This window comes from Euprymna scolopes, chromosome 33, assembly GCF_053919585.1.
Source record: "Euprymna scolopes isolate OS-2025 chromosome 33, ASM5391958v1, whole genome shotgun sequence".
In the NCBI taxonomy this organism is placed as follows: Eukaryota; Metazoa; Mollusca; class Cephalopoda; order Sepiida; family Sepiolidae; genus Euprymna; species Euprymna scolopes.
The window spans coordinates 28309042-28331209 of NC_136514.1; the positions used below are offsets into that span (position 1 = coordinate 28309042).

General features: G+C 34.3%; 1 protein-coding gene across 50 annotated transcripts in view; it reads left to right on the plus strand.

Annotated features, from left to right (window-relative positions):
* LOC145258179 (uncharacterized) overlaps window positions 1-22168 on the plus strand; it is a 399192-nt gene that overhangs the window by 134741 nt on the left and 242283 nt on the right. For 38 of the 50 annotated variants that reach the window (XM_080116006.1, XM_080116009.1, XM_080116011.1 and 35 more), the window contains exon 3: window positions 6690-6704. The exons of the other annotated variants lie outside the window; for them this stretch is intronic. In XM_080116006.1, the coding sequence (XP_079972132.1) occupies window positions 6690-6704 (15 nt within the window). The remainder of the gene's footprint in view (window positions 1-6689; window positions 6705-22168) is intronic. 50 annotated transcript variants of the gene reach the window in all.

Consider the following 22168-nt stretch of genomic DNA (forward strand, 5'->3'; position numbering starts at 1 on the left):
CTCATCATTCCTGTAATAACCGGTTCCCTGTTGATTGCGATGTAATGCTGGCTTTGTGCAGTTTTAGGTGGTCCAGCCTCCAAGGCTTTACCTTCTCTCTTTGAAAAGGGTTTAGTTTATTGTTAACCCCATGAGGCGCCTCTGCTGGGGAATGTCAACAGAGCTGCACGGGCACCTTTTGCAGATCAGAGTGCTCCTCCTTTGGTGTATCGACTTTTCAACCCCACTTTCTGACTAGTGTCACATTTTTCGCAATGGGAAAGAAATACTTTTGGTGTACCTTAAATAGTATGTGAATAAACCCAATGGCAGGTAATGGCAGGGGGTGCCTTTCAGGTTAAAATGGCTAAAATTGACACTTTTGTGCTTATTAAAAAAGATTGATGCCTTGGAATTTAATAAAACTTTCTGAAATGTTGTAACTAACTGATTTCTATACAATTTTGTTTGTCTATACTTTGCGATAACTCTTGAGTGTGCCCCAGATGCTCTTTTAGGTCTAATAAAAACACTCCATTTTTGGGACTATTTTACCATATTTGTCCAAAATTTTTTGTGTATGTTTATTTAGCAGTTTTGTATGGTGCTGAACTCAAATTTAAATATGGTAAGGCCCTGGGGACTTTTGGGGCTAAATGGGGTGAGGTGGGGGGCAAATAATGGACTTTAGTCATTCCTTTTTTTTTTTGCATGGTGCAGAACTCAAATTTACATAAGTTAAGGCCTAAAACTGCACCGTTTATTCATTTTCACCAGAATTTGATGTCCCCTGGGGACTTTTGGGGCTAACTGGGGGGGGGAGCAAATGCCTTGTCCACTGTGCACTCACAGGGGACCATGCATGCTTCACTTGTTGATTTATTTAATTTATTTTTTATTTAATTTATATTTAATTTATATTTAATTATTATTAACTTACACCAGTTGCCTTTAAAAACCGAAGTAAATTTATTTAAGCTGTGAATTATTTTCCCTTTAAGCTATTTCCCCGGTTAATTTTCATAGACAAAAAAATGAGGCATTTTATGCTTCTATAAATCCAACATGTGATCCACTTTCAAGAAAATCATAAGAAGTTAGGATATTCGGTGTATCTGAAATAGTATGTGACTGAACCCTCTGCTCGCCAATATTTTTCAACCTGGCGACGCTGAGTATATACAGTTAGTTTTATTTATTTATTTTTTTTTTACAAAGGAGTCACCTCTTATCAAGGCTCAGAGGCTAATTGAGGATAAGAGTTAATGAGTGTACGGTAATCAGTGGGACAATATTGTAGTAATCGTTAGTAGTGGAAATTTGGTAAATTGGATTACTTAAGGGGACAGCTCCTCAAGAACTTGTTTACATTGGACTTGAAGACGACCATATTGTAGTAAGCTGTAATGTTTTACAGCTTACTACAATAACAGAACTGAGTTCCACAGATGTGCAGTTCTAAGAAAGAAGCTTTGTTAATGGAATCCACGTTTAGGTTTAGGCACAGATAAAAAGTGGGGGAAATTATTGATAATTGTTTTAGCTAGATGAGTGTTTTCCATGAAAGTTTGGCAAGGGGGGGGGGCTATAGATTGGAGCTCAGACGAGCACTTGCTATGAAAATAACGATAGAGCAGCGACAAGCTCCTGATGTATCTTCTGTAGGAAAGCGGTTACAGAGAAGGGAAAAGAGCATCAGTTTGTTTAGAAGTTGGGATTGTGGGTTTTGTTTTGGAAGAAGAATTCCTTTGGTGACTGTATCGGACAACAACCTTGGACCGGCACAGCAAGTGTGCTGATCAAGGAAGGTGCAGTGAACCCATCCATCTAGTATTGAAAAGAACAGTTTTATAAACCGTGTTTAGCATATGAAAGCTAGCCGAAGTTGCCGCATGGTTAAGGCAATTCATAGAAGAACCAACAAAAGATAACTTTGTTTTCTTCTCTCATTCTGTTGGTTCAGTCATTTTGGCATCTGCCCATTATCTATGTTTATTTGTTGTTGCTTTATGAATTAAGGGCAATGTCTCTTTAATGGAAGATAGTGATGTCGGTGGTAGATTAGCAGGTGGTCCTGCGTTTATATCAAAAGACTCTTCAGTAGTCGTTGGTACCTACCTTTTTATTTTTTTATTTTTTATTTTTTTGCATGATCAAATTTCTTCCACATTCATACACATGCTGCAGTCAACTTTGAAGAATGTTCTTTCAAATAACCTTTTTGTTGTCCTGTTATTGAAACGTTAACAAGTCTCTAATCATACTTACAATACGTAATTGTGTATAAGCTGCGCTGGCACTGGTGCTATTCGCCACAAATTCAGGACTTAACAATGTAACAATAAAAATCTTTTGATCAAACAACGATTTAAATTTAAAATAAGTGTTTTTATACAAACCGACTCATTTGCATATGATCAACAAGAATTCACGTTAGTTTGTGCAATCGTTAAGGATAAAATAACTGGGGATCGCCATTTTATTCCCCCCCCCCTATTATTCAGCAGCTGAACCCTACAAGACGTGCAAGCAATTTTCTCACTCATTACAATTTTATCCCCAGAAAGAGATTGTGGTGAACTCGTGTGAACTTGTTTGTGCACAGGCCATGAGCGTGCCCTCATTGTCTCTGTCTGAATTTGATGCTTGATTTCAACACTTACTGTAATGACCATCACGTGGTCTCGGTTACCGCTGTAACATATGCATTTTTTCTTCCAAATAAAATTACGACTTTAAGTTCTAAAACAGAATAAATCGACAATCAGGCCAGGTTCAAAGGTCCGCCTGTCCTTGACAGAAACCTAAATTTCTTCTACCTGCTTTTTTTGCTATTGTGTGTGTAGGTGTGCATATGTATTTTTTTTTTCTTTTTTTTTCTTAATTTTCTTCCTTGGAAGATTGTAATGCTGGGTATGGGGCAGCCAAACCAGCTGCCAACATTGCCCTGCTTTTTATTGAAACCAACCGAGAGCTCTTTTTAGTATCCTCGCTGTTCCTTTAAGTGCAAAATCTGTAAGTGTGTGTGTGTATAGGTGTGCATGTAAGTGTGTGTAGGTGTGCATATATGTATGTATACATGTGTGTATGTAGGTGTGTGTGTGTACATGTGTGTGTGTACACCTGCAATGCTGCATGTGAATAACAGGCTGGCTGCAACTGAGAAATATTTACCTAAGAGAGACTACCCTAGAAATGTTGGACATTTTGACCACCCAGAATTTGATTCCTACATTTGGAAAAGTTAGTGCCTCTTTAAATGGGAGAGTTCATAGTGCGAGTAATGTGCTCTAAAAATCCATCCAGATACAGCACACCGTAGGCAGTAAGTTTTCTTTTTTTAATGTCTGTAGATTAACCTTTCCAAGACCTTAATATCTATATATTATTCCAGTGAATATTTGAATTTTAAAACGGATAACAATGTTTTATTTTAAGATTTTTAAAATGAGACTTGATTTTTTTTTCTGTTAAATGACCCCTTCAGACCAGGCTTAAAGACTCATTTTTCTTGCCAGAAACTAAAATCTTCCCTGCCTGTTATTTTTTAAATTTAAATATCTGTATTTTATTTCTCTTAGTCTGTCTGTTTGTTTGCCTGTTCCACCTTTTCTTCAGAAACTACTGGAACGATCTGGGTGAAACTTGGTATGGACATTTTTCATAAGGTGTAGTAAACTAAGTGTTACAGTATGCATTCGACGCACATTAAAGGATTAATATTTAATGCAAATTTAAGCACATTCAATCATAAGGCACTCATAAGTCAATGGGCTATAACTTTTGCCTGTTTGTAACAAGTTAAAAAGTCTAGTGTGTGTGTGTGTGTATATATATATATATATATATATATATATGTGTGTGTTTAGTGTGTGTGTGTGTGTGTGTATATATATATATATATACTAGCAAAAGTACCCGCGTTGACTGGGTTCAAAAACAGCCTACAGACTCTGATTTATGAAAGTATGATAGGTTATGAAATGGAAGGGTTGTAAAGAGATAGCTCCGAATTTGGGGGTATCAAAACCAAAGCAAAATATGATGAAAGTAAAAATAAAATAAATAAACCCCATAATTTATTATACCATACCTGTTCACACTGAAACACTTATCACAATATTCTGTGGATCTATATTAAAAAACCTTGTTAAACTTTGTGACATATTTCCATACTATGGAGGTCAGGCGCGAATGAACACCCCATAATTTTATTATACCATATTTCTTCAAACTGAAACATAATTATCAAAGTATACTTACGCAGATAGATATGAAAAGTCTTTATTAAAGTTTATGCCTATTTCCATTCTATGGAGGCCAGGCGTGAACGCAGACCCCACAATTTTGTTATATCATCCCTATTTAAGTTAAAACATACTTATCAAAGTATTATGTACGTCTATATCAAAAACACTTGTAAACGTTTTTTTTTTTTTTTTGATTTAAAATTTTTTATTTCCATACTTTGTGGACCAGGCACGTACGCAGACCCCACAATTTTAATGAATCATCATTATGCCAGATCAAACATACCCATTCCTGTGTCTCGATAATCTTCTATCATTATATGTGATCAGTTTTCTATAATAGTCAACCATAAAGGAGCCTATTCATGACCAGACACACACACAGACGTTCAGCTTTATATTATATATATAAATATATATACATATACACACACACACACACACACACACACACACACGATTAATATATATATATATATATATATATATATAATGTACATATATCCCCTTATATATATATATATAAGGGGATATGTGTACATAGAGAAAACATTGTCAATCTTATCTAATAACCCAGTAAGTCCACTTGAGATTGATTGGGTGTTTAATCACAAGACATAAAAATTTAAGCAGTCTGAAATGAATTCTCCTTCACTGACAGAAAAGATTAAGTGTAATATCAGAACAGATACTATACTTTGCTTTTAGCCAAAAGACCAAGGAACTGTAGTTTCAATCAAGTGGTTTCGGTCACTGCTGTGGATTTTTTTTTTTTTCTGAAAAAAATTAGGACTCTAGTTCTAATTTTTTATTTTTATGTTTAGTGATTAAACAGCCAATCATTCCCAAGTGGGTTATCAAACAGAACCGACAATGTTTTCTCTATGTACAAAATCCTCACATTATATAAACATATATGTATACCAGACGTTGTCTCTTTCCAACAAGTGATGAACACATTGCTTAGCGGACTTGAATTTGCAATGACATTCTAATTATCATTAAAAGCACCGAGCAATCCACATTAATTGCTCACCAAAGATTATGTATTTAAATTGGAGGAGGGAAAGTGCGGTTTTCTTTCATAGAAAATATAAAAATATCCTGGTCAAATTATAGACAAAGATGGTAGAAAACCAGAGCGAGTGCAATAAGAATTTGTCGGCTCCAGAGAATGTATCGTCAATACAAAGTTTTGTTGGTTTAGCAAATTATTATAATGCAAATACGATTTTTAATGTTAGTATTTAAATTATAAAATATTAATTCATGGTAGTATTTTTTGTAGTGTTTACATATGCCACCCCCTTGTCGATCACTAGCTCCAACGTTTTTGCTATTGTTTTCTGTGCATCTTTATGTCTGTGTTTCTTTGCAATCGCTCAGGGTATGAACACCGATTAACAAGTATACAAAACAAAAGCTACGCACTCACAAAAAAAAAAAACAAAAAAAAACACACACACAAACTCTGATACATTGTGTATAAGGCAGTTGTGCTCTGTGTGTGACACCATCACGAAAAAGGACCTCCCAAACGCCAATGTTTACGTCTTGGTTAAGTTATCAGCTAAGACCTAATTGAGATAAATTGTCTGAGGCCATCATTGTCATTCGTTTTTCAACTCCTCTCATTACCTGCTCATCTATTCTGATCAGTTTTCACCCGACTTTGTTTCCAATTTTTGTCCGATCTAATCCTATCTTCTTTTAACTGAACTCAGACTTCTTTTGTTTTTCTACTAAATTTCATTAAGATTTTTTTAATTGAATTATTAACCTTTATCCTTGACCGACATTTGGCCATCTATTATATAAATCTCAGCTGTCTGTTTAAATGTATGTATGTATGTATGTATATCTGCCTAAAACTTTCAACAAAGGCAACGGATTTTCATAAGATCGAAGGGTCGGGCTTCAAAACGATACAAATATCGAAAAATTGGCTACAAACATTAATTCCTTCACCCTCAACTGGACACTTTTCTACAGGTAGGGGTCACTTTTTTTGCTGATATTTTCGAAAGTCATCCCCTCTTTTTCGATTGACTAGCCTTAATTTAAACCTGCATCATTTTCGGTTGGCGATGGGCACAACAGCAAAGACGTTATGTTTTTTTTTTTTTTTTTTCACATTCTTTTCCTCCTTCACGGTACGGGTTCAAGCCCGTCTGCCTACTACCACTGTTTTTTGCTCAACACACACCTCCAAACACCCGTGCAACGCCGGGCACCCAAGCTAGTTAGCATTAATAGTTCTTTGTGGCAGAGATTTGTTGCAGTTATGGCCCCAGAATCCGGAGGTATACTTCTGTAACATTTTTGTTTATACACATTTTGTTAAATATACTACTTTGTTTGTCTTGATTATTACCGGCCTATAAGGCCGCAATGAAAACAAAGAAAACCCTTGTATGCCTGTGTATAATGATTGTCCCTCTATATCTTTGCCCTGTCCAGGTACAAACTCTGACTGTAAGTATTCAAAGATGGATTCTTTGCTTGCATTCTTACCAGAAGTGTTTAAAATCAAAAATAGAAAAAAAAAATGTAATTTAAATATCATTTTTCTGTTATCGCATATATATATATATATATATATATATATATATATATATATATATATATATATATATATATATATCCCTCTATCTATATATTTCTACCTCCCTCTATAGTGAATGTAGTCTTTTGAAGCATTTTGTTTGAAGATCGTATTTATTTTTGCCTTTAAATAGTAGTGTTTATATATATTTTTGTAAAAGTACACAGTAGTTAACACTATAACCTTAAATCACAACCCCCCCCCAAAAATAATGTATTTTATAATAAGCGCATTAGAATGTAATTTTTTCAGACACACCTAGTTCTAACGTTTACAATTTTTTTTTTGTCATACATTTTCTTAAAAACACTTTTAACAATCAATGCCTACCGTTAATGGCTACTATTTAAATAAGAATTTGTGAAATAAAATGTTATAAACGTTAAAACTAGGAGGATTTTGTAGGGAATTGCATTCAAATGTGTTTTATATAAATCATATTTTTTTACAAGTTATTGTATGTTAACTATTCTGTACTATTACTATTTTTAATGTTAGTATTTAAATTATAAAATATTGATTCATGGTAGTATTTTTTGTAGTGTTTGTATTTTTTGTAGTGTTTGTATTTTTTTGTAGTGTTTGTATTTTTTGTAGTGTTTGTATTTTTTTGTAGTGTTTGTATTTTTTGTAGTGTTTGTATTTTTTGTAGTGTTTGTATTTTTTGTAGTGTTTGTATTTTTTTGTAGTGTTTGTATTTTTTTGTAGTGTTTGTATTTTTTTGTAGTGTTTGTATTTAATGTTAGTATTTAAATTATAAAATGTTAATTCATGGTAGTATTTTTTGTAGTGTTTGTATTTTTTGTAGTGTTTGTATTTTTTGTAGTGTTTGTATTTTTTGTAGTGTTTTTTTTTTTTTTGTAGTGTTTGTACTTTTTTTTGTAATGTTTGTATTTTTTTTGTAGTGTTTGTATCTTTTCTAGTTTACCGATAGTATTTTTTCTGTTAGGGCTGATATGTTGATATAAAGATGTTTTTGTTTTTCAAATTGGAATGCATGGATTCATTTGCAGAAACATAGGGGACAAAATAGAAACTATTTACAACTGTTAAATACATTTCTTTCAATACCTTCTTAAAAATATAAATCTTTAACTGGCCAGTGCTTCATTTTTTAAATAACAAAAATAATTATGTATTTAGTTTTAAAAAAAATTAATAGTATCAAAAATAGCTTAATTTACTAAAATGAAATTACAAAATTAAATCCACCAGAATGCATTTTGATTTCTTTTTAAACAAATCAGCCATTTTAATCTTTTATTCATAGTAAAAAAATAAACAAACAAAAAAAAACCCTCATAATCCATCAGAATTGAAAGGAGTTTATAAGCGACTGTCAAATAAAAGGTGATTTTTTAAATTTTTATTTTATTAAAGAAATATTTTTTTCTTACATTCAATCAAAAGAGAGAACATTAAGTCTGGGTAGGGTGGACCTCCTAGGATTACACAAAACCATACCTCAGTCAGATAGTAACAAAGCCAATGTTGCACTAATTGTTGAAGACATATCCATGCTTCAGCGCGACAAACCAACAGTAGAATGATCCTTTTATAGAGACGTCGAGATGCATGTACTAAATAGATGAGTGCGATTTTTTTAAAAAATTTATTTTTATTTTTTAATTTTTTTTTTAACCGAATAACTTGATTTTTTTACCCCCCCCCCCGGGAAAGTGTCACTTTTGAATGTACAGGGCTACTATTTGAAATTGTGTCTAACGGACCACTGTGGGGAGTTGAGCAGCCAGATATCTATTCACATTACATTTAAACTTCTGCAAGTTAGTAGAGTTAGGACATTTAGGAAACAAGGGGGGAATTTCAGAGTCTAGCAACTCGAGGCAAGAAACTATGAGAGTAGAAGGCTTTCCGGCATCTAGGGACCTTTACAGTGAAGGAGTGAGATTTTGTTGCTTGTTGAGTTAGCTGGGAGCATGTACATCGAGAGGGCACATGCTATGATTATCAGAGCACATTCCATTAAAATGCTTGTAAAACAGGCACAAGGATGAAACGCTGCGGTGATGGTACAGGGGTTGGAGCTTAGCTGATAGTGTGAGATGTATTAGATTTGAGACTCTTTAAACTCTGTAAGATTGAGACTAGTAGTAGATGCTCCAGTCCAGATGTGACAACGATACTCCATGCATAGTGACTTTGTGTGTGTGTGCATATATATATATATTTCACTAAATCAAGAAGTAAAAATTAAGTTTACTAGCCAAAGTTTCTATGATTTTGAAGCAAATATAAATAATATTTTTATAGTAATCCCAACTAAATAAAAAGCTCAATACAACCAAAATAGGAAATAGAGCTTGTCATAAAAGAGCACAATTTAAGACTGTAAATTATAATTTACAGGAATTTATTGTTCGACAGGATACTGAAAAATAGAAATATTAAGATTTACCTAATTCAAGGAATTTCAAAGAATGCTCTTCTTCAAATGAATATTAATAGCGAATATATGAATTTGCTGCTACTGGCATAAATTGAAACTGCATTATATAAAAACTAGTCATATATGAAAAAAAAAAAGTTAGTGTAAAAAGTTCATGAAATGAAGAAAAGAATTGAAAAAAAAAAATTAAAGATTAAAAATCCTGAAGAAAAGAATTGAAAAAAAAAAAAAAAATTAAAGATTAAAAATCCTGATGAAAGTATATGCAAGTGAAATGATCATAAGAGTCAATGTTCTCATAAGAAGTTATCGGATTTACAAGGTTGACTAATAGATTCAAATTAAAAATTCCAAACTTTATTGACGTTTTATTGTTTTTAATGCTGATAAGCAAATTGTAGTGAAGCTGATAGACAGTGAATTGCTCATTGCCACCAAGGATTATGGTCACCCATGCCGGTGGAAGTATCGCTGACTTGCTTGCGGTCGAAAAGGTGATGTCTATTACAAACATTTAGGACGACAATATTAGCCATTTCTCATGTGAATGGTTTGTTTTGCAAAAGCAGTTGTGAACAGACATCTGGGACGGTGAGGTGAATCACGGCAAGTTATGTCAATAAATTGTTTTGAACTCTATAAATGCAGGCGTAATTTGCTATTTGGCATTTGGCTCAGATACTAGTTTAGTTATAGTTGATTTCTATTAACCCTTGATCACCAAATTGTACTTTTAACTTGCCTTTCATAAAACACCTGTATAGGAAATATTTCTTACTCTTATGGCTTGTCAACTCAACTGGTCTTCAAAGTACAGGTATATGCATGGTTCAACAAATGAATGAGGGTTTATGTTCGTGCATCAGTTGCATGTTAACTTCTGTCACTTGTGAGTTTCATGATTAAAGGATTTATTTCTTGCATAAAAAAAATCCTGGCAGTAAAGATAACCATTGGTTTATTCGAAGCAGTTTTCATTAAAGGCAATATTTGTTAAAAATGTGTAGTTCTTGGTCTGTTCTGTTGGCTGTCCTGTGCAAGTCATGGTATGGGCAATCAACTGATCGAGCTTTACTTATGACACGATGTATGTATATACCTCCTTCCTACCGGAGGAAAATGTGACACAAGGTTTGAAGGTGGTGATAGTCAAGACAGAGTCCCTAAAGGAGGACCATTCTGATCTTTTTAAAAATTGCTTGGGCAATCTCGTTGGCATTCCCAGGCAGCAAGCAATAAACTTAGTCCAAGATGAGAGAAACAATGTGAGAGGGTGGCCCTCCTAGGACTACACTTCAGCCTGACAGATGCAAGGTCATTTCTTACTCAAAAATGATCATGACTCTGTCTAACAATGTTGTGGAGCTATCCTTGACTGATGTGAATATAACCTACTCAAGCTGTGCCAGATAAATATGACAAAATATCTATGTTTTCCTCTTAAAGAAAGTTTTTGCTTAAAAGTAAGTTTTCTTAAATTATTTGAGAAAGTAATTACGGTTGATAAAAAGAAAAAAAAATACAGGAAAAAGAAAACCTCAAAATTTCAATGTCGTCGTCAATAATCCTAATCTTTTGTAATAGCTTTACGTATTTGTTTTGTAATTGCTGATAGGATTAGAATTTGTACAAAGTACGCAAGTATTATCCAATTGAACCAACTTAGCATTTAAGTTCCGGCACCTCCACTTCTACAACAATAATGTTCCATTAAACACCACGAATACAAATACATTTTGAAGTGCTTCTTAAAGTCAAAGGTCCTCTTTCTATCCTTTTCTTGAAGGCGGATATCTTTTTTGCTTGTTGGATTTTTAGTCAGACCCAAATCACATTTAAGCTGATAAGCCAGATTTTCCTTTGGCAATGTAACATACTTAAAAAAAGAAAAAATAACCCTCTCCTTCAATACAGAGGGATATCTGTAAAATTGACCTCCTGTTTATTGTCATGGACCTGTTCCTCTGGCAGAGGAGAAATCTTAAACTTGTTGGACCTCAGTCAGATAGGGGGAAAAGACGCTGAAGACCCCGCTAACTTCCTAGATACACCTTTCATAACAACATTCGTCAGGCTTCCATCCGGCTGCAAAAACGCAGTCTGGCAGATGCTGGAGGTTGTGGAGGAAGCCATCCCAGGAACATTATTGTTTAAGGACAAAGACCTTATCCTTGACAAACTCTTACTAGAATGCAAGGGAAGGGTCCCAGTACTGATGTATCCTTCACTGTACAGGGGCTCAAATTAATCTTTTGCTTGGACATTAGTGGCATTGCGCACAGTGGCCAGGACATGATGAGCTGACAGCTTTGAGCATAGTGCATCCTCTTACCAAAGGAATTTGGAACCAGGTGCGATATTGCTTAAGTTAAGTCCTATGACTCTCAACTTAGCTGGCTTGAATGTGAGAGGTTTGAGGTTTTCAAACCGAGCAGCTTGCATCCAGAGAGACCTCTTGATCTGGGGAATGGATGTCATTCTGTCTAGGGATTGTGAGGTGTTGGACGTAGACTACAATGTTTTTTTTCAACATAGAGGAATCCCTGGGGGAAGGGTGTTGCCTTGCTTATGAAATGCACCCTGTCCAGAGCAATCAACATCATCCATAGGGACGAGGTTTGCAGGCAAGTCGTAGCTGATATTGCCATGAAATAGTGTGTTGAAGGTCGCCGCGGTTCATGCACCTAGCACCACTTGAGAGGGTCTTTTTTTTCGGGATCTCAAGACGTTTGTTACATGTCCAATGTGCATAGTTTTGATGGTGGATTGGAACAGTGTCCTTGATCCCAGGATAGACAAGGTAGAATGGGGAGCTAGATGGATAGAGAGGTGCAAGACCAGCCTGGCTGATCTTATGGATAGCTGCGATTTCATTAACAGGTTGAGCATGCTGGGTGGGAGATGTGGACATGGACCAGTAGCGTTCTTTCCAACTCAAAAACTTATTTGGATAGAATGTTAATTAGAAGAGGTGACAGATTGTTTATCATATCCCACATTCACTTGATCAAATGGATCATAAACTAGTTATAGCCTGTTTGAAATGAGGAAATAGGTTTAAACTAACCAGGTATGGGAAGTTGAATGCCTCCTTGCTGGAGATACAAGACTGCTGGGAAAAGCTAGCACTATTTTTACAAGAAACTCTAGTGAGGCAGTTACTGGGAGTAAATAGTGGATTAGCCTAAAAACTAGGATGAAGAACTTCTTTGTCAAATACGCTCAGTGCCTCACACTAGATAAGGCTAAGACAAAGAAACAGCTAGAAGAGAAATTAGTCCGAGCGGTGGGTGAGAGGGATGCTTTTAGAAACTAGCTAAGCAGGACCTTTGACATGAGGCTAGCGAGCATTATGAAGATGAAGTAGTTGGGGCTAGGTTAAGAAATGTCCAAAAAGCAGTGAACTCCGACGTGGATAAGCATAGGGAGGTTTCTAGGTGTGGTTTTGATAGGTATATTGCGAGTGCCCAGCACCTAGACATACGAATCTTAGGATCGACTTGGGATTTTGGGAGCATTTCATGCAGCAGCCTGGTCTCCCTACACAAGACTTTGGCAACTACTTGGCTGACTCTCCCCACCTTGATGTGGCTGATTGCAAAGACAGGGTGATGGAGCAGGTCATTACTGCGCAGAAGTAGGAATCATCAGGACTTAATGGTTTGCCCTATGAATTGTATTTGAGGCTGTCTCACATGTTTATATTGATTCTGATGGATGAGTTCAACCATTGGTTTGACAAGGGTTCCATTTCTAGTCAAGTCACCAAGGGAGTGATCACATTGTTGAGGAAGAGGGAAAGGCATGGGAGGAAAGAACTAGACAACTATATATGCCTATAACTATACAAAATACAAAGTTAAAGATTTTGGCCAAGATCCTGTCTAATTGGCTGCAAGTTTGTTATCGAAGATTTGATCAAACCCGAGCAGAACTATGCTGTGAAGAGGAGATTGATTCAGAACAACTTGCGCCTGATCTCTACAATCCTAGAAGAGATAGAAAACAATGTGGAAGGTGTGCTGATTAACTTGGATCAAAACTTTCAACAGGGTCGAGCATTGCTTCCTGGTATCTGTTTTAGAGACTCCTAGTTTTAAACCAGATGTATTTAAATGAATCTCTGTACTGTACCACACGCCGACGGCAATGGTACAGGCTAATGAAAAAATGCTCCAAATCTTTTGCCATTTCCTGATTGATGCATCCGCTGTTGCTGCTGCTTTATGTCCTTGCATTGGAACTGCTACTTTTTGGACTAATTCGTGAGGAGGCAAGTTCAGTCCTTTGTGAAATTGTTTTGCCTAGTGGAGCACCGACCAGAGTCTCTGCATTCGCCAATGACATCACCGTTTTTTTGTTGTGTTTCTGATACATTGAGATGGTGACATTCATGCATTATGAAACCATCACTACAGATAGATGATCGACGGTTGAGCACCTAGAGCGGTGTCACCACCCTTCAGGCTCCTTTTAGATGGCCGATTTCAAATCTTTGGCATGTGGTTTGGGTCAGCCTCCAGTTTGAAAAGAACTGGTTGGAGGTACATTTATTAATTCCTGGCTCCTAAGGAAGCTTTCTTTAAAGAGTAGAGCTGAGGCGTGCACCATGTACATCTTCCCTCTCACTAATGATGAGCTTGTCAAGCAATTGGGGTTATCGGAAGGGGAAATTTGCTTCCAGTGAAGTTGGGTGCCAGATTTGAGTTTTTCTGGACCTGGCAATTGGTCCAGAACCCATTACTCCTCAATGCTGTACAACATAGCTTCATATTAATTGAGTTGCTTGGGAGTCCCTGTTGCAGGACTCCAGAAGGAACGCCGAAACACACTTTCTTCAAATGTAACGAACTCCAGTGTTATTCGTATGTCAACGAGGTGATGGCTCATATCAATCCCAAGCATCCTCACTCACTGAATATATCCTACATATTCCACAATGTCTGGTTGCGCATAGGATGGAGAAATAGATGGTGTTTCTGGCTGGAGTGAGAATGTTGATGTGGACATCGCATCTGAATGAGAACCGATTGGTTGAATTTTTTGCAGATCTAATCGCATTCTTCAAGCATAAATTGAAGGTCAAGATCAGATATGATAGGAAAAGATTACAACCCACAGCTTTTGAAAGAAGATGGATTAAAATAGCAAGTTTGTGTGTACATAGAGGAGTTAAGTTTGAGTCTGTGTTGCTTACTTGAGCATAGTGCACATGGTTCCTGGTCTTATCAGACCCCAAGACCCATTAAGGTAAACCTTTTTAGCATCTTAGGTAGTTGAGACCCCCCCACCCCCCAATCCCTGGAAACATCCAAGGCGCCTGCCCCCCCCCCACCCCGGCCAAAAGAAAATTGCATTCATCTTGGAAGGATATCACATACTCCCAAACTTTCTCATTCTATTTTTTCTTTTTCCCATCTAGATTTCAGCTTCACTTAGAGATCGACCTGCTTGTTTCCGGTTCCAAACAAGCTGGAAAACAGTGGACGATCTATTATTTAGAAAGAGTTGGGAGGGTTTTACTAACATTCGTTTTCATATTTTGTTTCTCCCTACCCTACGCTAATGAAATTATTTGTTAATAAAAACGATTTATTTATGTACATATTTATTTATTAAGTGATTGAAGATTTTTGCTAGGAAAATGATAGACATATATAAGGTATAGTGACAAAAATGACTACAACCCCCCTCCCCTCCCACACTTTTGAATGATTTTGAATTTGTTTTTAAGAATTGCAATTTTTAGAAATAAATTTTTCAAAGTGTAGTAACTTTTCTGTCCTTAAATGGTACAATAATATTGTGGGATCAGTGTTCGTAACCGGATGTCTGTAGAATGAAAATGTGTCACAAACTCCTACAAGGATTTTAGAGATAGACTCCCATAAAGAGATTGTGGTCTAAAATATAAAGCGGCAGTGCATCTGTTTGGCCTATCAGGTGACAGAATTGAGGAAGGAAAAAGAAGAAAAGAAAAATTTAATTTGGAAGATGAGTCTTCATATATACATGTGGCAGTAATTTGCATATGAAGGGAATAGCGGCTATGAGAAGGACAAATTGGGAAGGACAGCAAGTCAAGTTTTTGACAGGAGAGAGAACGTACATAGCTGTTGAGTTGCTGTTGTGAATTATGGTTCCAGTTATGAGGAGTTTGTGCAAATTGCAGTGTTCGTGTTTGTGTTCATGCTGGACATCTGTAAAATTGAAATACTGTGGGGGATCTGTATTCACACTGGACGTCCATAGAAGGGAAATATATCATAAACTTCTACAAGGGCTTTGGAGATGTACTCCTCATGAGTACAGCAATAATATACAACAGATGAAAGATACAACTATGTAATTTCAACGGATACTGCTAGACTCGCACTGTATAATGGACAAAATGGAGGTAGATTGTAAGGTTTGTTTTGATGAAGTCTCTTTTTAAAAATCTACCAAAAATCAAGTAATTATCTAACCCAGAACTAAATTTACCCCCAGGGGTAAAAAATTATATTGTTGGGAGTAAATAATTGTATTACCTAATAATTTAAAAATAATTATTTCTTTTCAGATTGTATCATGTCTAAGAAACGTAATACAAATTCATAATTTTCTATTTAGAAAAGTGATTTTCTTTATGTTAGTAATATGAATGTATAATAATACTATTTTTATACAAAACCTAAAGTTCTAAACAATAAAAGGGTTCTTTATTACCTTGTTTTTTCTGTTACTTTGTGATGGCTAGGTATTTTTTTTTATGGAAGTAGAGAGTAAATGGATAAATACATAAAGCCAAGGAGGGGGGGGTCAATGGTTGAGAATGGCTGATCTAATTAATATGAAATGTTCACCGATTATTAAGTGAAGAATGAACTTTATAAAAGTGTCATTTTTTTTTTTTTTTCGTATCCATATATATATTTTGCTTCATCCTGTTTCTTTATTTGTAGTCACGCCTACTCATATACCCTTAAAATAAAAAGCCAGAACTGAACATATACTTCCCGTATGGGGTTTGGGGGAATCAAGATTGTAGAGACAAAGAAAAAACAAAACAAAAAAAACAGCTGCTTTTCAAATTCTGAGATTGAAAATCCGAATTTTGGAAGTGTGAAATTCGTTGGATATGTTTCAGATTAGCATAAAATTGTTTTTCATTATTTTTACGAAAAACACTGCTTTTTGATCTTTTAAAAATAGACCAAAACCTTTCTTTTAGAAAACCTAATTTTTCCAATATATCATTACATAGAAAATGCTTTGAAGAATAGATACAAAAAAAAAAAAAAAAAAAAAACTAAACCAAATATCTACTACTGTGGAAGTTTAAAACTTACAATAATTGTTTGTGCAATTTGTCATTTACATGAATTATCATAATGCAAAGTGACCGACAGATGCTACAAACAAAACAAATAAAGCTAAAAAATAATATGATGTTGAAGATATTTTATTATAAATGTCGTTTGGAATTAGAATTTAATTAACTTCTTAAAAAATGGTATTTGCCTGTTTAATTACATTCAAATTTTAAAATTCATGGAAATGTATCTTCAGGCACGTCTACACTTCCATACTTTGAAACATCTTACAATCCGGCATAGTGCTGTTGTCTATTTGTTAATGATATTTGGCATTAGTAGTAAAAAATGAGATTATTTGAAATTCAGGTACTTATATTCTAATATTTTTTTCATATTTTTATAGTAAATACTTATATACCATATTTAGATATAAAAGAATTAGTTTAATTGATTGAAACATTTGTAAAATGATTTTTTAATCTTATTTTCATCTTATTTACAAAAATTGAATCAAGTAGGATTTTTTTTTTTTTTTTTTTTTTTTTTCAGAAAAATTTTAAATTCTATTGAAAATTATATTAAAAAAAAAGTATTATATTATTCTGCTGATAAAATTAAGGGTTTTATCTTTCTGGAAAAAAACAAAAGTGGTTAAGAAATAATGGATTTTAATATATTTGAATTAGTTGAAAAAACAAAACAAAAAAAAACAGTAACTGAGTTTTTCTTGGTTTATTGGCTGTCGCTAGATTTATGTTTCAACAAAAGTTTGTCTGAAAATATTAAATTTCAATATTTTAAAATGTAATTGTTATACAATTATCTCAATACTGTTTAATTTTGTTTATGTGAAATTTAGTACTTGTTTTTCAATGTTGTATTTTCATATATTTTTTTATTGTCATAATTTAGCATCCTATGTTGTGTGTATGTTGCGTGTCGCATATTTTTATGTTTGAACTTCAGCATGAAAAATGTCTAGTATCTCCTTTTAGACTTGCAGTAATCAATTTTGTATATCATTTTATTTTTTTTAATCGGTCTTTTCATACTTTTCACCCCATGTTTTTTTATTGTTTTTTTTTTTTTGTAACTGTTGTAAATCTTGAAAGGATTATTATTTTTTTATGGCATATCAACCCTTTTTGAGTTATTTAATTCTGAATCCATTAATTTTGTGGACGATATTTTTTATTAATGTTTATATTTTTTAAGTATTCAAATTTACTTACATGTTATTCAAAAAGATTAATATTTATAAATTATGTTACAATGAAAGTATTTTTTTTTTCTTGAATTAAATTTTATTTTTCTTAGTTTCGTAAAACTTGTCCAATAATTTTTCATTATATTTTCTTTGTAACAACAACAAAAAATATTGTTTTCATTTTTCTATCAATTTTTCATTGAATTATGTCAGTAAAAACAGAAACAATATATTTTTCATTAAAAAATTGGCCAGTGTTTGCATGAAAAAAAAACAAACTTTTGTTTGGCACCTTTTGGCGTTTTATGTAAGCTGCCTGGAAAATTCTGATGATAATACAATCCTTATTCTACATAAGTACCATTAGGGAGATGTGCTGGAACACCCAACCTGTCTCTCACAGCTTGTATCTACAAGTAGCTATCATTTTATTTTTCATTTTTTTTTTTTTTTTTTTTTTTTTGTGATTTTATATCATGATGCCAGACATTCACCTACTTTCTCATACATTCCAACCAAGAGATCTTTTTAAGATTCTAACCATTCCTTTAAGTGCAAGTATTTAAATTTCTTGCACATGGTTCACCAGGTATATTTGCCAGATAGGTTTTGAGATTCTTTTTCATTAATCCAATTGTTCCCATGATTACTAGAATGATGAAGATCTTCCTCAGATTCCAGTTTCTTTTCATGTCTTACATAAAATCTTGATATTTTGTTATCTTTTCCCTCTCAGCTCTGTTTAACCCATCATCATTGGGAACACTAACTTCTACTAAGGTTGTTTCTTTCTTTTTCTTGTTCCATATTACTATGTTAGGTTTAATTGCTCTGTTTTCTGGGTTGTAGGAATTGCATAGTCATGGTGTATGACTTATTTCCAACTCTTCTTTTTTGGTAAACATGTTCCAAGGACTTGCTGCTGCATTGGCTGTTCAACTTTTTAGAGACAGTCCAGTGGAAATATTTACACACTCGATTGTGTTGTATTGTATAGTAGCTATCCTCCAGCAGAATCTTACAACTTGATTTCAGGTGGCTCACATACTCTACTTTTCTATGACAGAACCTGCACCACTCATCATCAAGCCTTAATCTTGGGCAACTATCATAATCCTCTCCTGATCATAGTGGAGTGATCCTCTTTTTAATTTGTCTATAGAGCCTTCTTTATCTATATAGTCCTGAGTAATGTCACCCAGAAAATACTTGGTATGCTGTTAGTTGACCCATTCTTCCAGTGTTTTACAATGGAAAGTTTTTATGTATTTTTGGTGACTCTTTTGAGCTATTTGTGTTTAATGTCTTATATAAATTGTGAAGTATTGGAATCGAGAATGCCTGATGTTTCGACTGAGATAGGTTGAGCAATAAAACAATCAGTTTGTGAGCTGTTGTTGGTTTTCCGGGGTTTGGCAAACAGAGCTACAATGATGAGCTTGACAACAAATTCCATAATTCTTGATCGTATTTAAGGATAAAGATTAAGGATCAGGGCAAATGGCCTTCAGACTCGAAAACCAAAGAGTGGCATGTCATTGGGTTGATAACCTTCACCTCTATCTAGGCCGACTGGCTTAAGAATTATGAACTTCGCCGAATAATGACTCAAGTATTATTTGGGCTACTTTTCTCATCTTGAGCATTGTTTTCAGTGTTTTGGTCAGTGTAACTTTCAACCTTCAAGTGTCTCTTGTCTAAACTCAATCATGTTCTGGAAAGTCAAAAACCAAAACAACAATTTTCCTCTACAAAAATAATCAGATTAAAAATTTGTAGATATAAAGAACTTGAAGGATAAAACCTTTTTACCAACATCACTGGATTCGGCATTAAATAACTCGAAAAGGGTTGATATGCCATAAAATAAAATAACCAAACCTTCATCAATGCAGATAGGAATGACTGTTGGAGGATGTTCTGAAGAATTATATGCATAATCCTTCTAACTTATCTCTCCAATCATCTCGTTGGGAGATATGTGGAGAGACCTGTGTAAGAATCTACAAACATTTCAAACAAACCTGTGTAAAGCAGATTCGTGTTTCCATGTACAAAGTTTGGTACATTTGCATATAGCGCACTGGATTTCTGTGATGTTGGCTTGGGCTTGATTAGCAGCTGACATAAACTGCTGGAATATGCTGAGTGCCGATCAAATTTAAAAATGCTAGGAAACAAAAAATAACATCGGATACTAATTATAATGAAAACCAAAAAAAAAAAAAAATGAAAATACCATAAAATAAAATATAACAACCTGATTAAATTTGTGTGTGATTTAAAACTAAATTTTTTATCTTTTAATTTATTAAATCATCTGCTTCAATTTTTATTGGCTAAGTGCGTTTTATCGATTTTTCATTGGCTGATTAACTTGATCAGCACTCGACATATTCTGGCATTGTTTTCCAGATGAGTCCAACATTTATGGAAATCGGTTGCACTAAATGCGAAAGTACCACAAAGTTTGGGAGATTGCTGTATTGAAGTTGCCAAAGCTATTATATTTCATGTCCTTGTAGCAATATTAAGACTTATTTAAAGCCAATGATGTTTGGTTAGAAACCGGCTGACAAATCATTTTTTCATTCTGTATGGAATAATGACAGGATGCAAAATGCCTTTGGAAAGAACGCTACGTTACGTGTGAAGAACCCTGTTTTTAAATGATGCTTCACAATTAATACATCTTACTCTCCATTTCACCTGAAACATTAAATGAATAGGATTTAACACAATTCATAGGAGATAAAAAAAAAAAAAATTATGCTTTGATTCTTCAGATTACTGTTCTCATCTTAAATGTTGTTCACACAACGTTTTGGTTGATGTAGCCTCAGACTTTCTTAGGGTCCTTGCGTAGTGGATAAAGTACTTGTTAAAATTCAGTTGTAAGTTAAACTCTTCTGAAGCTTGATGGTTCAATCCTCATTGCGGGTGATACTAAAATACAATTGCAAATTGTTTAGGACTTCTACCCAGTCATGGGTGACAGAATGAGAGCATGCTAAACCCTCATAGATTAAATAAAGGGTTTCTTTTGAAATTCCATGCAGATTCCCGTGTTCGACAAGATTAACTAGAAGAAGGTTGAAAGCTACATCAGTCGAAACATTGAGCGAATAACACTCAAGATGAGAGCAATAGTCCGAATAATCCAAGTAATACGAACAATCAATCCTCATCTCAAAAATTCAGAAATATAATGGAAATGTGTGAAAATAGTGTGATGTTTTTTTGTTTTTTTTTGTTCGAAAAATAATTATAAAAATGAGGTTTTGGAAAACCATTTTCACTGAAAAGCAAAGCTAATGAGCAAAACCGTATAAAACATGTTCAAGTCTTTTATTTTTGGCCCATGTAGCTTTTAAAAAGTCAGCAATATGCCCCCCCCCCCTCAGCTCAAAAACTTTGGAGACTTCTGCTCTAAGTGACCTATGACAACTTGGTATTTTTCAGTTACAGCGCCCTCCTTTTCTCTTTACCTTTAAACATTTATAATCCTATGTGGACCTCACTCTTCAAAGGCATTGTCTCTTACTATTAAGCTACACTAATGCATCCACTGAAAACTCAAATAACCCACATATTACCAAAACTCTTGATTTTTATGTTTGTTTATACTCTCCCTCCGGCTCCAGCATAAATAGATGTAATTTTTTTTTTTTTTTATTAAAGCAAATTAAATGTGAGCTATAATTACAAATGAATGTCATCATATTTAATAAAGAATTCATATTTTAGATGGCAATTATTAACTTCATGGGAATGTGTTTATATTTTGCTGTCTGGCATAAAGAAACAAAATGGAGTCTAAAAAAATATGAGAGAGCTGCTTAGCATTTTCTTATATCAAATCCAGATCCCCGTGTACTCCTAGACTTTTTTTTTTTTTACATAGGCGTCACCGATAGGCCACTCAAGGATAAGGGTTAAAGAGTGTACAGTAGTCAAAAGGACAATATAGTAATCGGTAGTAATGGAAGTTCGGTAAATTTGTTAACTTAAGTGGAGCGGCTCATCAGAAACTTGTTCACGTTGGACTTGAAGACAACCATATTATAGACAGCTGGAAAGCAGGAAAACGGAAGACAATTCCACAGGTGTGCAGTTCTAAGAAAGAAGCTTTGATCATGGAATCTATGTTTAGGTTTAGGCACAGATAAAGAGTGGGGGAAATTATTGATAGTGTTTTCAGCTAGTCGAGTGTTTCTTGTGAAAGTTCGGCGAGGGGGGAGGACCATAGATTGAAGCTCAGTTGAACACTTTCCATGAAAATAACGATAAAGCAGAGATAAATTCGCAACATCTCTTCTGACCCTATATATTTTTTATAATTTGTAGTATTTAAATTTTCACTGCCAGACGATAAATTCAAAATACTAAAAAAACAAAAACAAAAAAACTTCAACACAA